The 18,310-nt window shown below is 35.3% G+C and overlaps 1 protein-coding gene across 7 annotated transcripts in view; it reads right to left on the reverse strand.

The window, feature by feature from the left end:
- Positions 1 to 18,310, reverse strand: part of CEP112 (centrosomal protein 112) — a 542,833-nt gene that overhangs the window by 175,858 nt on the left and 348,665 nt on the right. For 2 of the 7 annotated variants that reach the window (XM_025362282.1, XM_025362281.1), the window contains exon 1: positions 12,254 to 12,659. The exons of the other annotated variants lie outside the window; for them this stretch is intronic. In XM_025362282.1, coding sequence (XP_025218067.1) covers positions 12,254 to 12,415 — 162 coding nt within the window. In that variant the 5' untranslated portion in view covers positions 12,416 to 12,659. Of the gene's footprint in view, positions 1 to 12,253; positions 12,660 to 18,310 lie in introns of those variants that run through there. 7 annotated transcript variants of the gene reach the window in all.

An 18,310-nucleotide genomic window follows, 5' to 3' on the forward strand; every position in this document is an offset into this window, starting at 1 on the left:
CTTCTTCCATTAGGCCAATACAACTGTATGTTGCTTATTGTTTAACTTACACCAATTATCTTCAGGAATTTATTTGAGCACAAGGAAGTGTGGAATTGAGGATCTGTGTTGTCTGACTTTAAAAAATACAGAGAAGATCGTTCATTTTTTTTTCATGATGTTGACAATGTCAACGTTTAACACAAACAATTCTATTTTAAAATCTTGTATTTCCTGATCAATCTGTTGGGAGTGAAAATTAGAAGAGAGGGTAGTAAACAAAGTAAGAATTTGCAAACATACTTGAACTCAGATAATAAATACCTGTATTCTCTACAGGTGCCCTTTTCTCATAACAGAAAAGATGAAAAGACATGAAAAGTAAAAGCTTAAAAAGATAGTACCCATGTAAGACAAGAGCAGAATCTGTTCAGAGAGGTTACTTGTCTAGGGTGGCTTAGCTAGTTATTGACAGGGGCTTTGCTAGAACTCACATCTCTTGTGGAATGTGTGTCTAACATTCATTCTTACCAAAGAAGGAGCGTATGCATTAGTTCCTCAGGGAAGCCCTTTCTTGGTCCCCAAACCAAGCTGTCTGCTCTGTATGCTCTCATAGCTTTCTATATTTCCCTTTTCAACACAGTCATCAGGCACATTGTTACCATGTGGATAATGGAGTGAGTGGTTAAAAGCACAGGTTCTGGTGTCAAACTGTGTTTGAATCTTGTCTCTCCAAATTATTTAAACGATTTAAGCATCCACAAAAGAATAAAAGCACTTAATTTATAGAGATGTAGTGAGGAGACAATAAAATAAACCTTTACAACAATGCTTGACACTTGGTGCAATAAATGTTGGCCATTTGTATTATTAGTAAGGATAATTAAGGCAAGGAGTGTTTAATACTGGATGTCCAACACAGAGTGGTGGTCTCCCCAAAGATAACACAGGATGTGTCCCCTGTCAAACACTCAGAGGAATTGCAAACCTATAAAATTAATAAACTTTGAAAGTAGTTGTGTGATTACGTTTGTTAAATGAAGCCAGTTCCAATTGGCACAAATTTCAGTTTTCATGGTTTAAACAAACTCAGTGCCCCACCAATACAGTTAAAATTTCAGTTACCACAGCCTATCTTCTGCCGTAAAGAGCCTATTAAATCATTTTCTGATTTTTAAAAGTATGTTTTCTTCTTATTGAGTTATTTATATATGCTGTATAAAAATACCTTATCAGGTACATATTTTGCAAACATTTTCTTCAAGACTGGTTTGTCTTTTTATTTTCTTAAGAGTGTCTTCTGAAGAGCAAAAGTTTTATTTCTGATGGCGTCATTTATCAATTTTTTCTTCCATGGTTCATAATTTCTGAGTCCAATTGAAGAAATGTTTGCCTAAATCAACATCACTAAGGTGTCCTATGTTTCTTCCAAGGTTTTTATACTTGCAGCATTTATGTTGAGGTCTACAATTAATTTCAAGTTAACTTTTTTGTAACTGTGAGGTAAAAGTTGAGGTCTTCTTTGTCTCCATGTGAATACCCAATTGTTCAGAACTATTTGTGGAAATACTATCTTTCCCCCATTCATTATCTTGGCATGTTTTTGTCAAAAAATAATTGATTATAAATGTGTAGGTATATTTCAAGACTCTTTATTTTGTTCCATTGGTTGATATGGTAATCTTTACACCAATACCACATTCTCTTGATTCCTATAGCTTTATGGTTAGTCATGAAATCAGGAGGTGTAATTTCCCCAACTCTGTTCTTTTTCAAAATTGATTTGACAATGCTCTAATGAAATTTAGAGACAGCTTGTAAAATTCAACAAGAAGACTGCTCAGGTTTTGATGAGGACTGCACTTGATCTAAGGATCAATCTGGGAGAAATGACATTCTAACAAGGTTGAGTCTTCCTGCCCACAAACTTGGTGTTTCATTCCATTTAATTACATCTTTACTTTATGCCACAAGAGTTGAGTTGTCAGCATAGAGATCTTGGATATATCCTGTTAAACAAGTATTTCTTATTTCTGATGATGTTGTAAATGGCTGATTTTAAAAAATTCAATTTCCAACCATTCATTGCAAGTACATAAAAATATAACTGATTTTGCATATTGACTTGGTACACTGTGACCTTGCTAACTTTAGTTATTGGTTCTTGTAGTTTTGTATTTTTGCAGATTCCTTTTATCTCATGTAGATCACATGTCTGCAAATAGAGACAGTTTTACTTCTTCCTTTCTGATTTGTATGCCTTTTATTTCTTTTTCTTGCCTTGTTGCACTTGCTAGGACCTCCAGTAAAAAGTGAATAAAAGTGGTAACAGTGGATGTCTTTTCCTTGTTACCGATCTTGGGAAAATAATATGGTCTGTCATCATTAAGTAAGATTTTAGCTGTTGGTTTTACTTTTTCTGGCATCTGTTCTTTTTAAAAAAGTTTTAAAAAAACATTTTTGTTGAAATATAAATCACATACCATAAAAATCACCCATTAAAATGTCCAATTCAGTAATTTGGTCATACTCACAAACTTGTACAACCATCACTAGAGTCTAAGTTGTTTTTTAAAAACTTTTTTAATTTTTTATTTCCATAGGTTATTGGGGAACAGGTGGTGTTTGGTCACATGAGTAAGTTCTTTAGTGGTGATTTGTGAGATTCTGGTGCCCCCATCACCTGAGCAGTACACACTGCACCCAATTTATAGTCTTTCATCCCCCACCCCCTTCCCACCTTTTTCTTCTGAGTCCCCAAAGTCCTTTGTATCATCCTTATGCCCTCTGTTCTTTATTGGCTCTTTGAATAGGTGTTAAACTTTTAACGCTTTTTCTGCATCTACTGATATAATATGATTTTTCATTTTTAGCCTTAATATAGTGAATTACATTGATTTTTTTAAAAATTTTTGAATCAACTCTGCATTCCTGAGATAAATCCCACTTGACCTTGATGTGCTATCTTTTTTATATATCGATGGATTTGATTGGCTAATATTTTGTTAAGGGATTTTTGTGTGTGTGTCTGTAGTCTGTGGTTCTTTTTCTCTTGTAATATTAATGTTTAGTTTTGTTATCAGGATAATGTTAAGTTCATAAGGTGAGTTGGAAAATGTTTCTCTTTTATTTTCTGAAACAGTTTGTGTTGAAATGGCATTATTTCTTTCTTAAATGTATGGTAGAATTCACTGGTGAAGTCATCTGGTATAAAATGCACTTGTTTATTCATTATTCCTAAACTAATTCCATAAAAACATTGTGGAGGCAGTTGCTTATAATTCTTTCTTCCAGCAAATGCTAGAAGTTACTTTCATACAGAGATTGCCAAATAAGTATTTGTGAAAGCAAAAACTAAAATGTTACATACGTTTGTTTTTTCCTGCCTCACTTAAAAATATTTTGTGTATGAACAAACAATATACGTGATGATTTATATAGGTATGTGTTATTCAAAATTAATTTTAAATGAAGTATAATATTAAGGGCTATTTTGAAAACCCAGGTATAAGGAGACTGCTACTTATTATTTAACATAGATATTCAGCATATTGACTAATGTTCTTCATTTAATTTAGAGGTTAATTAAACCAATTAGGTTATGAGAACAAAATCAAAATATTGTCTAGTTAAAAACATTTCAAAACAGGGGCTAAAATATGAGACTGAAACAACCAATAGCTATTTAATGGAGAAAGATAACAAAATTGTTTCCTAAATAACTTTCTTCTTTCTTTCTTGCAAGATCAGATCAAAGCAAAGATCACATTCCCTTCATGTTCATGCAAGTTCCTGTTCCCGTGATTTTTAAAAATCTGATTTCTCCAAAAATTGTCTTCCAAAAACTGTGCTATTTATTTCTAGCTTCTTGAACAGTAACGATTAGGTTTATAAAAATTGCACAAATTTTGTTTTGGCTCTATTCATTAGATCTCACAGGGTATTTCAAAAATAAACCAGTTCCAACATCTGGATTTTTTATCAAAGTGCTTGGCTATATAAGGCATATTTTTAAAAGATGGTACAGAGCAGTTAAAAATCATGCTGAAACACTACTCTGGAAACTTTTAAAGTATTTTATTTTCAGCTTATAACCTAGTAAATGCAGATAACATGGAAATTCTACAGAGCCTGACAAATGTAATTTGCTTACCCTGGGTAAGCTTTTTATCTGATTTGAACTACTATGTTGGGGCTATTTTATTCTTAGCTATATTTTATGTGAAATAAACTAATTTGTATTTTTTTTTACAAACCTATGTTAAAATATATTTTCATCCTTTAGGTCCTGATCAGTGATGATGCCTTTTCTTCTTTGTACTGTCAACACTTAACACGCTGCCTAGTTTACATCATCATTATTCAATAAATGCTAAACTTGAACATGAAGTTTAACTGAACTAAACTGGTCTTGTAGCAATTTACAAAGTAACCCAGAGGGTCAGATAGCAATGTGATACTCAGTGAAGGAAGTAATTAAACATTCTTCTTTCACTTGAAGTGGTTCTAAATATACAAATATGTTTACTTTGCATTCCTCAGGTAGGCAGCCATTTATCTATCATGAAAAGAGTTTTTAAAAACTTTTTGTTAAAATAACAAAGCCCTCGTTGCAGAATACTAAAAGTCACATATTTTAAGATACCAAAATCTTAAACATGTTTAGCTCTTTAGAAATAGACAACTAGCAAAAGATAGCGTAATCAGCAAATAATCTCTCATCCCCTTCCTTACTACTCCCCCACCATCCTGCCTCAGGATTCAGTTCCAGTGAATGATCATCAGAAGCAAAACCTGAAGCCAAAGTCTTTCAAAAATTAAACAAATAAGGCAAATGCTTGGCAAGTCTCAATTTTGTTATAACTTTCTCCTCAAGGTTACTATTATAAGACTATCTTGTAATAAGGTTATTTGGGGACATCCTCCATTCAATCCCCCTTAGATGGTCTGAAACTAAATGATTTCTACTTCAGAAAAAAATACTTCTATAACAGGGTTTTGGTTATTTAGCACAGTAGCATTCAAATAGCAGGAATTTAATTTTTGTTCAAGTAAATACTATCTGCTCATTAATTTGTTTAATCATAAAATGATTTCACGAAACAATACAGTTCGTGACTTCTTAAAGAACTTCTGGAGTTGAGATTGACTTTTAATACATTATGTCTCACACTAATAGTCACTCTATTTTTAGAAAAGGTAAAATCAAAATAATACCTATTACACCTCCATTCTAAGGAAAAAAAATATGTTCCCTGAGGATGTTGCTGAAGATGTTAATTAACCATATTACACTTGTCCTCTTGTTGAGAATCTCTTGTAATTTTTTCTCTAAAGATTTCAATCCAATAATTTTTGAGATGATGACTTTTAAAAGTTTATTGCACTGAATCTTGTTTTAATTGTGATGCTTTTTAAATTGACATTTGCTACTGAAAAATGTGGAGTCAAATATAGGTCCTTCAGCAGAAGTTATCCAACGCTCAGAGTGCGTTGTGTTTTCATGAGCACTACCACTAGCCTCACCTTATTTTTTCTTTTATTTTTTGTTAGATGTGATTCCTTACTTTAAAAGAATCTTGCATTTTAAAAGCGACCTTGAGCTTCCAATATTTTCTCTCCTAATGATATGAAACAGTAAAAATAAAAACAAAACAAAACCCCACACCCTCAGCATAACTTAAAGCTAGAAAAACAATACAACTTCAAAGTAACTGTGAGTAAAAGAACAGATAATTATTTCAGGTAAGATTCACCAGTGGTTCAGACAAAATTAGTGAACAAAAGTCTAAGAATATGTGCATGGTCTCAAAGTATGTCTCGCAAGATATTTTCATCTTAGAAATGGAAAACGATTAATTTTACAGCACAGAAACCCGGCAGATACCATCTTTAAAAAGTGATCAATGTTTGCATCACCAATAACAAGATATTTTGATACCATGCATCCTTTGATATAATGCATCTGAGAAAGGCACAATAGCACTTCTGTATTATTCTTGCCAGAAATGCATAACCTCAATCTAATCATAAACAAAGTGAGAAACATTGTACAAAATAACTAGCAGCTAGTACACTTCAAAAGCATCAAAGTAATGAAAGATAAGGAAAGACAGGGGAGGTGATTGAAGGAGAATAAAGAGATATAACAACTAAATGCACTGTGAGATCCTGCATTGGGTCCTAGAACAACAACAAGAAAGGACTTTAATGGAAAAGCTAGTGAAATTAAAATAAGATTTATAGTTATTTCATAGATTGTGCCACTGTTAATTTCCTGGTTTTGGCAATTGTACTATAGATAAATAAGATGTTAACATTAGGGGAAGCTGGGTGAAGGACATATGGCAATTCCCTGTACTATTTTTATAACATTTTAGTAAGTGTAAATAAAAGTTTAAAAACAAAAAAGTTAAAAAAGCATCTTCAATCTTTTTAAAATAAGTGGGATTTTCATAAACAATTACTGTCTGACATTCTTCCGATTTTTCCTAAGCTCATAGCTTCCTCATGTTATCCCCTTTGACTGCCTCAGAAAATTCTTCATATCTAGTGCCAATTCAAATATTGTCTCTCTTCCATAAAATATCCCGATTCCTACAGACCTTCTCAGATTTCCCAGCATTGTACCCTAAAGTAGAAGTTTACCATGCATGATTAGATAGTCTTCTAGTTCCTTTTTTACTTGTATTTCTCATTGTCGCCGCAATAAGAAAAGCCCCCAAAATGCAGTGACAATGTCTTTTCGTGATTTTCCCCAGCACTGACCTAAATATACAGTAAATGCTTGTTAAATATATGTTGACTCATTCACTCATAAATTATTTAAGGAAACTAGAGATTTGTAAGTTCACATCATCCATTTTACAGCCTTTCTGTGAAATTAGATATCAGATACAGGACTGAATGGGCCATTAGTTATAATCTAAGTATGGCAATTCTGATAATTTCTTATTCCCAGGAAGTCTCTAAATTGTAAAATGTATGATACTTCCTTCAATTTAATAAGGTAGTTGGGGTTGAATAAACACCAGAATCCCTAATATAATTACAACAATTTATAGATATATAGGCCTAAATTACAAATCCTTAGAAGCTCATTGAAAACTGTTAGAATTCCGCATTCAATATTAATATGAAATGTACAATAACATAAGCAATTGTCACAAATAAGATTCAAAGATACCAATGTTTGATGAGATATTTTCCATGACCCGGGGTTGCTTCCTTAGAGTATTCCTAGGATGTCTACTGATCTGTTAAAGTCATGCAATGGGAACAAATGTCCATTTTTTTTGCCAAGAAAATACCATAGATGAATATTAAAAACAGTTCTGTAAGCCAAAATTCACATCTGCACACACTTAAAATGTAGCTCTTTTTTAAAATAATAATTTGTAATACATTCTGAAAAAACCCAAAAAATGTTGTACAATGCTCTACACCTGGCTGGGTAACCAGTGTTTAGCCATAAGTGCAGTGATACAGGCTATGCAATTACTGAAATTGATTAGTGTACTCTAAATTGTGGAAATATGAATGTGTTTGTGTACTAGTAACTCTTTTTGGCATCTATTTCAGGCTTGTTTATATTATACTATGTGTGTGTATATATATACATATATGTAGAATATAAAGTTCAAAATATACTCTACTGAGGTAACCAACCAATTACAGGAAATAAAATATGTTTAAGGGGAATACAATGTGTGGAACTTAAAGGGATTTTCTACACAATTAGGGATTCCAATTCATATATATATATATATATATATATTTTTTTTTTTTTTTCTCCCTGAGACAGAGTCTTGCTCTGTCGCCCAGGCTGGAATGCAGTGGCACGATCTCGGCTCACCACAACCTCTGTTTCCCAGGTTCAAGCTATTCTCCTCCCTCAGCCTCCTGAGTAGCTGAATTACAGGCGCATGCTACCACACCCGGCTAATTTTCTATTTTTAGTAGAGATGGGGTTTTGCCATGTTGGCCAGGCTGGTCTCGAACTCCTGACTTTGGGTGATCCACCCAACCTCAGCCTCCCAAAGTGCTGGGATTACAGGAGTAAGCCATCGTGCCCAGCCTAATATTGTTTCTTTAAAAAAACTTTTAAAAGGTCACTAATTCATTAAGAAGATATCACAAGCAATGCTGTAAAAAGCTTTTTTTAAAACCATTTTTAAAAATATGTGCAGGGAAAAATATATTTTGGTCTGATATTGAAGAAGAAATGATTTGCAAAATTGTAAAAATATTTAAGTACTCAAAATTCCCAATTCAATGGAATATTTAGAATACATGCATATATAATACTACTTTAAAATATTTCTATATCATTTTATTTTAAAAAAGAATGATTACTACAGCAAGTTAAGATGAAGAATAATTTGTATCTTAAAAATAGGCATTTAAAAACATAGATCACTTTTTCTATTCCATATTAGTTTATATTGTTGTTATTTTTTTTAAAATCAGATGTATGGCATAGGACACAACAAAGTACAGTCTTCCTTAGGTATCCACAGGGGATTGGTTCCAGGACTCCCGTGATACCAAAATCCAAAGATACTCAGGTCTCTTAAACAAAATGGCAGAGTATTTGCATGTAACTGTGAACGTTCTCCCATATACTATAAAACATCTCTAGATTATTTTTAATACCTAACACAATGTAAATCCTATGTAAGTGGTTGTTGTACTGTATTCTTTTTACATTTGTATTACTTGTTATTGTTATATTGTTATTTTTATATTTTTAAAAACATTTTTGATCCACGGTTGGTTGAATCCATGAGTACAGAACCTACAGATACGGAGGACAGATTATAAACTGAAAAATTACAAATGCTCATGTATTTTCCCTGGTACATTTGATTCTTCATAGGTTAGATTTATTTTGAGGAGTCATTTTCCAAAATTCACCAGTTTATTAATAACATATACCACTGTGAAAAATAAAATATGTTGACATATGTGGCATAATTAAAATTGATCCCTCATAGGGAAAACTAGTAAGCAACAGGTATTCAGCTAATTATATATGTAGAAAAATTCCAAGGAATCTACCAAAAAAAGTGACTAGAATTAATAAATGAGTTTAGAAAGGTAACATGGTACAATATCAACATTAAAACATATATTTATATATTAGCAAAGTTCTTTGTGCAACCTCTAGATGCTGAAAACTATAAATGCTGATGAAAGAAATTAAAGAAAACCTAAATAAATGGTAAGATCTTCAGTGGTCATGGATCAGAAGATGCAATTTCATTAAGATTTCAACCTTAATGTAGATTAAACACAAATTTTAAAAATATCCCAGTAGGACTTTGTATAGAATTCATTATGCTGATTCTAAGAAAAGCAAAGAAGCCATCATAGGCAAAACAAGCTTGAAAAAGATCAGTGTTGGACAACTTACACTACCTCTCTAAGACTGACTATAAAAGCTACAGTAATCAAGATAGTGTGGTATTGGAAAAGGATAGGCATATAAATCAATGGAAGAAAAATAGAAAGTCCACAAGTAGGCCACACATATGTGGTCAAATGATTTTCAACAAAGCTGCAAAGGCAATTCAATGGAGAAAGGATAGTCTTTTCAACAAACAATACGGAAACAATTGAATCTTAATCCATACATTGCACCCTCCACAAAAATCTACTCAAAATGGACCACAGACCTAAAAATAAAACCTAAAACTATAAAAGTTCTAGAAGAAAACAGGAGAAAAGCTTTGTGACCTTAAGTCAGGCAAAGATTTTTTATACACAACACCAAAAACATGATCTATAAAAGAATAAACTGGTGAGTCAGACTTCATAAAAATTAAGAATCTCTGCTCTTTGATTTGGGAGAAAGTGTTGGCAAATCACATATATTATAAACAACTTGAATCCAGAATACATAAATAACTCTCAAAATTTAATAATTAGAAAATAACAATAAAAAATCAGAAAAAGATTTTAATAGATACTTCACCAAAAAAGATACTCAGATGACAAAATATACACAGGAAAAGGTGCTCAACATTATTAGTCATTAGGGAAATGCATGAATGGTGAGATATGTGTATCTGGATGACTAAAATAACATTATGAACTCCACAATATGAAGGGTTCAACCTAACTGGAACTCTCACATACTGCTGGTGGGAGTGCAAACTTAGGTAGCTACTTTGGGAAACAGTTTGGCAGTTTATAATAAAATTTAAAAATATACTTAACATACAGCTCAGCAATCTCATTTCTATTTACTCAAATTAAAGTGTATATTCATACAAAATCTTTATGTGAATGTTTACCAACCCAGATATTTCCCAGCTGGAGAATGGATAAGCTTTGGTACTCCCATACACTGGAATATTACTAAGCAACAAAAAGGAACAGATTACAGTGACACACAACAACATGGGTGAACTTCTAATGTATTATGCAAAGGGAAAGAAGCCAGACTCAAAAGGCCAGCTACTGAATATTCACATGACATTCCAGAAAAGGAGAACCTATGGTCACAGAAAATAGATGAGTGATTACTAGGAGCTGGGGCATGAGAAAAGAAGTGGGGCTGATGTCAAAGGTCCGGAGAAATGTTTGAGGGGATGGAACTGTTCTTTATCTTGATGTGGTGGTGGTTTGTCAAAACTTGCAGAACTGTACATAACCTATGTAAGTTTTATTTGTCTTAAAAAGAGGAATAAATGAAAAGGTAGAGGAATACAAGAAAGAGCTTGACTGCTTCTGAGTTGGTGTGGAAAGGAGGAAGGCAGGGACATCTTTGAGGAAGAAAGATGAGTTATCAAGTCTTCCAGGCAGGGGGGAAAATGTGTGTGAAGCCACAAAGGGAGATCGTTTACAGCCTATTTATGGAAAATGGAGTTGTCTGGGAGTGGTTACAGCACAGAATGTTATCTGTGGTGGGAGAGACAGTTAAGAAAGGTAGAAGATATCAATTCACACCCATTACAATGGTTATTATAAACAGTGTTGGCAATGATGGCACTGCCGCTAGGAATGTAAAAGGATGTAGGTGCTATGGAAAATGTATGGCAGTTCCTTGAAAAATTAAAAATGGAATTATCATATCGACCAATTCCTACTTCAGAGTATATACCCCAAAGAACCGAAAGCAGAAACTAGAACAGATACTTACATACCCATGTTCACGAAAACATTATTCATAATAGTCAAAAGGTGGAAGCAAGCCAAGTGTCTGTCCGTCGGCCGATGGATAGATGAACAAATGGGATATACACATACAATGGAATATTACTCATTTTTAAGAGGAAATTCTGACACATGCTACAACGTGGATGAACTTGAAGACATTATGCTAAGTGAAATAAGTCAGTCATAAAAGAACTACTACTATATGATTCCATTCATATCAGGCACCCTAGAGCAATGGTCCCCAGCCTTTTTGGCACAGGTTTCACGGAAAACAACATTTCCACGGGATGGGGGTAGAAGGATGGTTTTGGGATGAAACGGTTCCACCTCAGATCATCAGGAAGTAGCTCACCTGCTGCTCACTTCCTGCTGTGCAGCCTGGTTCCTAACAGGCCACAGACTGGTACCGGTCTGCAGCCCAGGGGCTGGGGATCCCTGCCCTAGAGCATCAAGTACATAGAGACAGGAAGTAAATGATGGTTGCCACGGGATAGGGGGAGAGAAAATGGGAGTTATTGCTCAGTGGGCACAGGTTTAGTTTTACAAAAAAAAATTCTGGAGACAGACAGTGGTGATGGTTGCACTGCACAACAATTTAAATGTACTTAACACCACTGAACTGTACAGTAAAAACATAGTTATCATAACTTAAAATTAATTAATTAAAATAAATATGTAAGAAAGAAAAACAAGGAAAGGTACAGAGGGGAAATGAAATTATGCAAATCCTTGACCAGACAACTAGGAAGCTGTGGCAACTTCACTTTTTCTTGGGCTACAGCACTTTGTAAGTTTTTGAGCAAGGGAGGAAATGCCATTAGCTCACAATCTACCCCTTCCAGAAAGTTCTGCTGGATTCTGCCTGTTGCCCCCAGATGTCAGACACCTCCCTGCGTTTCCCAGGGCAGGCAGTCCAGCATATCTAGATGATGGCCCTTATTTCTGTTCAATGTGATCACAGTTTGTTCCATCATCCCTGCCCCATCAAAATTCATCTCCTTGAGGGGAGGGGCTGTTTTTATATTACCAGTGCCTAAGTCAGGTCAGCAATGAGATTTATTTTTTCAGCAAGATCCTTATGTCAGGAGGACAGAGGTGGTCTTGTTCTTACCTTCTTCTCTTTGAGGTTAGATTTTCCTGTATCCCTCAGAGGCCTCAAACTTCCTGCCTGCTCTGTCTTGGGGACATTACCATTCTCTTCTTTCATCTCTATCAGTCTCAGGGCTTGGTTTTCCTTGACAAATGGATGGTCTAAACTCAGAGAAGCCCACATCTTCGTTGACCCCCATTAAGATCTCAGAAGCAGTGATGAGAACCCTCAGTGCAAGCTGTAGGGCAAGCAGAACTTCTAACGAGAAGCTAGTGAGAGCACAGCCTCCCTCCCCTGATAGAAAGGCGACTTGGGCCCAGAGGGTTAGAGTCTCTGAGATTCCCCACCACAATCTCTTAGGTGGGGGTGAGGTGAGATAGTGACATCACAACCACACTGCTTTGCTCAGTTTCTGATGTCAGCTAATGTCATGCCAGGGCTAAAGGGCCAGCACATCCCTCTTTGTGATTCTGGTCTCCCAGGGGCAGAAAATAGGAAGCAGGCTAAAGATGCCCTAGGACTTACGGACAAGGCAATAGTATGACGAAAGCCTGACTTCTGTGCATCACCGTTCAGCTTGTAACATGCACAGTAGAGAACATTTAGAAATACAGAAAAATATAATTGAAAATTCACATATCCCATCTCACAGCGAAATGAACTAGCATATTTCTTTCCAGTTTTCCAGTTTGTAAGTGTGATGATTAATACTGAGTGTCAACTTGACTGGAATGATGGATGCAAAGTGTTGTTCCTGGGTGTCTCTGTGAGGGTGTTGCCAAAGGAGATTGACATTTGAGTCAGTGGACTGGGAGAGGCAGACCAACCCTCAATCTTGGTGGGCACCATCTAATCAGCTGCCTGCATGGCTAGAATAAGGCAGGCAGAAGAAGGTGGAAAGAGCAGACCTGCTGAGTCTTCTGGCCTTCATCTTTCTGCCATGCTGGATGCTTCCTGCCCTTGAACATCAGACTCCAAGTTCTTTAGCTTTTGGAGTCTTGGACTTACACCAGTGGCTTGCCAGGGGCTATCAGGCTTTCAGCCACAGACTGAAGGCTGCACTGTTGGCTTCCTTACTTTTGAGGTTTAGGGACTTGGACTGGCTTCCCTGCTCCTCAGCTTGCCAAAGGCCCATTGTGGGACTTCATCTTGTGAGTCAATACTCCTTAATAAACTCCCCTTCATATATATATCTATTAGTTCTGTCCCTCTAGAGAACTCTGACTAATACACTAAGCTTATCTACGGCTTACTTTCTTGCTCTCATGCCCCCTATCAAATCCATCAGAAAACCATATTTACTCTTAAAGTATATTTTTAAAATATATCCAGAATATGATCACCTCCCCAGCTACTCCTCTGGTCTAAGCCACCAACATTTCCTCTCATCTGGATTACCAAAGTTGCCTTCTCATTGGTTTCCCACCTTTGTTCTCATGAAGCTAGAATGATCTTTTAAAGCCTAAGTCAGATCATATCCCTTCATGGCATAATACCCTCTTACTCTCTCATTACTCAGAGTTAAAGTCAAAGTCATTGGAACAGCCTCAACGGCCCTAAATGACCAGGCCTTGGGATGCCTCTAATGTCATTTCCAACTCACTCCCCCTTGTCCACTATGTTCTTGTCACACTGGCTTCCTTAAGTCCCCTAGCCATGCCAGCCATGCTCTTGCATTAGGGTGTCTGCACTAGCTCTTCCCTCTATCAGCAATTTCTTCCTCCAAATATCAACATGCCTCACTCGACTCCTTCATCTTTGTTTGAATGTTACCTCCTTGATGAAGCCAGCTTTGGTCACATTATATAAATGGTCCCAGTCCTGGTACTCCAGAGTCTCCCTGAATCTTCTCTATCATTTCCTTTTCAATAGCACTTTGATACTTTAAAAAATTCTATGTAAGTTATTTATGGGGCATGTTCATGGCTAACAATGTATCTCTCCTACTAGAATGAACTTGGAGGGGAAAGGAATATATGCCATTTCGCTCACTGCTATATCCTAAGTGCCTAGGGCCATTGTACAAAAATTAGGCAGAAAATGCTGAAAGAAATGAGTGTGTGACATTCGTCTGTTAACTGTTCCCCAGTATCTGCTCTTCATTTCTTTTCAAAATAGTCTCCCTGCAACTTTTAGCACAGTGCATGCAAACAGGTCCCTGCTGCCCCAGGTGTGGCCCTGGGACTATTTTCTCCAGTAAAATGTCAGAATGATATGTGCAACTTCCATGGCCATTCCCTACAAGGAAATATTTGTCTTCCTAACCTTTTTCCTCTCTTTCTGCTGGTTAAGAAATGGTGTCCATCGGAACAGCAGCCTTTAAAGCAGAGATGGAGACAGCATGTTGAGGATGATAGAGGAATCTTACTAGTCAGTCTAGGTTCCTAAATGACCTCATGAAAGAACCATTTGATCCTAGCCCTGGGCAATCCTAATAAATCTGGATTGTTATGTATAACAGAAATAAACTTTCTTATTTAATTTCTCCACTGCATTTTGGGGTTCCCTCTTACAGTAACTTAGGCTTACTCTAACTAGTATATAAAGGAGCACAAATAATTTTTCTTTTTTGATTTATCAGTATAGTGATTTATACTATTAATAATAGTGCTCCTAATATCAAACCATCTTTGCATTCCTGGAATAAAATCCATATGATTATGATGTATGGTATTTTAAATGTGCTACTAGATTCTCCTGCCTAATACTTAGTTTTTTACAATATTCAAAAGTGAGATTAATATGTTTTTAGAGAGTTTTTTTTTTCAGTTTGACATTGATGTTATGCTAACTAAGGAATAGATTATGAGGTCAAAAGATAGGGATATTTTTAGGGTTCACAATATAGATAACCAAAGGCTTTCAGGAAGGTTGTAACAATTTATATTCCCACCAATAGCATTTTAGAGTGTTTATTCACTGCACCCTAGGCATTTTGGTATTATTAATTTAAAATGATGCTTGGTATTATTTAAACTAATTTACTTTTTCAATATATTAAAAAATAGTATGTCTTCATTAGCATTTTCTTTATTACTAATGAGAATGAAGAGATTTATTTAAGCCAACTACACTTTTAGTGGTCATGTACTTTCTATTTGTTTATTTTTACCATGTCCCATAATGTATTCAATTTAGTTAAATTACTCATACAGTTTCAATTTTTAATTTACTTAATCTGCACAAAGCTGGATCAGGCAAACCAGGCCCACAGAGAATTTTTTTTTTCCATTATGAATAAGGGTTAGAACCAGACCTGACTCTCAACCCAGAACTCTTCCACTGTACTAGACCCATAATATATCTATGCAGCTTTATGCCCATCAGCTCATTCTATTGTCCTCCCCTCAAAGAAAGTCTAAACATAGGAGCCGGGAGTCTGAAATAAGAGGCTCTGTCCCTTTATCCCAACATCCCTGAGTCTCTCAATAAAGACAAAATAAGTTTGGTTCTAAGTGCATAAAATGTTATTTGAAATGTTGATGTGATGTGGAAAAAACATCAGAAAGGCTGCTTGGAATATTAAAATAATTACAGTCTAGCTATCTATGACCTACTGTCAAAAGAGCATGAATTTAAAATATACATAATGACCACAATGATATTCTATAATTAAAGTACAAAAAAACATAAAAAGAAAAGGTGCATCTTTTACATAAAAAGTACTCTTATACATATAACTTAACATGAAAGCTGGGACATATTTAACAGTGAAAGGGATAGCAGGAAATGCTAAGTCACACAAGATACTGGGACAACAGGTAAAAGTGAGAATGTTTTGGTCAAATCAAGATGATACACACCCTATTAATGGTAACATATCAAAGTAGTACCATAAGTAATTATTTCTGTTCTTATTTGTAATCATTTCTTCACTGATAAAGATCCTAGTGAAATATATTTTTTCATTTTATTAACTTTAGTGTTATAAAAAACAGATGCACTGTCCAATTAGGCTATTACAAATTTAGCCATGAAGTTGAAAGGATCAAAAGATTTATACAAGCAAAGACTGGGAGTGGCATTAGCAAGATGGTAGAATAGATTGTCTGGCATCACTCCTGTCACAAAAATATAACTAAAAACTATCCAAAGACAAGAATACCATCCTGAGTTCACCAGAACTTGGAGGAGAAGCAGAGAAACTCCCTGGGCCCACAGAATCGAAAGAAGCCATGACTGGTAAGAGAAATATTCATGTTGGACTGTGCTGCCCTCTCCAACAAGCCATCATAATATCCCTCACACAAAATTTCTCTAGATTCAGTTTCCAGGGTAAGAGGTTGTAGACATTAGATCTCCTCAACAGTCTGGGAATCTTCACATGAAGACCATTCTGGTATTGTCCCACAGGAACTAATGGAAATGCCAGGAATACTAAACCAACTGGGGTGAATTGGGGACAAACAGCCGGCACTGATTACATGAACTAGTATATGGATCTTGGCAGCTACTCTGTACTTCAATCAGTGGGGAAGCCATATTAAAGAGACTGGTTGGTGCTGTATTGCTGCAGGGGGCAGAATCTGTGGGAAGACTCAAATTCCTGGCTAGATTTTTCCACAAACCCTAAGTGCTCTATGGAGCCTTACCCTGACCCAGAAACAACTAAAAGGTTGGGATTAAGTTCTGGTGCCTGCTTAAGTCTTCCTTACACTGGAAAACAATGGCAGGTCAGCAAGGTAGTTCAAAGGCAATGTTTAACTTCCAGTGCTCATGATAAGTCTTCCCCAGACCAGAAAACAATGGCAGGCAGTGATTTTGTTTCAGAGAAGCATTTAAGTTCTTGAGTTCACCATAAATCTTCCCCACACCAGAAAAAAATGGCAGGGCAATGAGTTAGTTCCAGTGCAGTGTTAGTTCCAATGCTCACTATAAGTCTTCCCCAGAATGGGAAGTAACAACAGGCCAGCATTTAACTTCTGATGCTAAGTAGTAAAGGTCTGATACCAACAAAGAACACGTGCATAAACTGGAGGAGGTGGATGTCTCCTCAAATGTGCACCCATCAACATAAAGTTGCAAGGATTGTGAAAACTCAGGGGAAATGACACCACCAAAAGAAACTAACAATAGACTCAGAAGAATTGACGAACTATGAAATATCAGATAATTTAGAATAATATTTTTAAAGAATTTCAGAAAATCACAAGCAAATATGGATAGAAAACTAAAAGAAATTTGGAAAACAATCCAGGAACAAAGTGAGAAATTTGACAAGGAAATTGAAATAAATAAAAAACCAAATAGAAATATAAGAAAAGATAATACAATAATAGAACTGAAAAACTCTATTGAAAGTTTCAACAGCAGACTTGACAAAACATAGGAAAGAATTAGCGAGCCTAAAGACAGAACATATGAAATGACTCATAGAAGGCAAAAGGATAAAGAAAATGAGTGAAGAAAGCTTACAAGACTTATAGGGAAAACAACAGAATATACATTCATCTCCTTGCCACATAGAACATACTCTAAAATTGATGACATAATTGGACAAAAAACAATCCTCGGCAAAGGCAAAAGAAAGGAAATCATACCAAACACAGTGTTGTACCACAGTGTAATAAAAATAGAAGGCAAGACTGAGACTATCACTCAAAATCATGTAATTACATGAAAATTAAACAACATGCTCCTGAATGACTTTTGGGTAAATAATGAAATTAAGGCAGAAATCAAGAAGTTTTTTGAAGCTAATGAAAGCAAAGATACAACATACCAGAATCTCTGGGACATAGCTAAGGCAGTGTTAAGGGGGAAATTAGACAGAGCACTAAATGTCCACATCAAAAAGTTGGAAAGATCTCAAATCAACAACCTAACATTACAACTGAAAGACTTAGAGAGGCAAGAACAAATCAACCTCAAAGCTAGCAGAAGAGAAGAAATAACCAAAACGAGAGCTGAAATGAAGGAAACTGAGACACAAAAAGCCATTCAAAAGATCAATGAATCCAGGAGTTTGTTTTTTGAAAAACAAACAAACTAATAAGATAGATAGGCCACTAGCTAGACTAATAAAGAAGAAAGAGAGAAGATCCAAATAAACACAATTAGAAATGACTAAGGGAATGT

This window comes from Theropithecus gelada, chromosome 16 (genome assembly GCF_003255815.1).
Source record: "Theropithecus gelada isolate Dixy chromosome 16, Tgel_1.0, whole genome shotgun sequence".
NCBI lineage: Eukaryota > Metazoa > Chordata > Mammalia > Primates > Cercopithecidae > Theropithecus > Theropithecus gelada.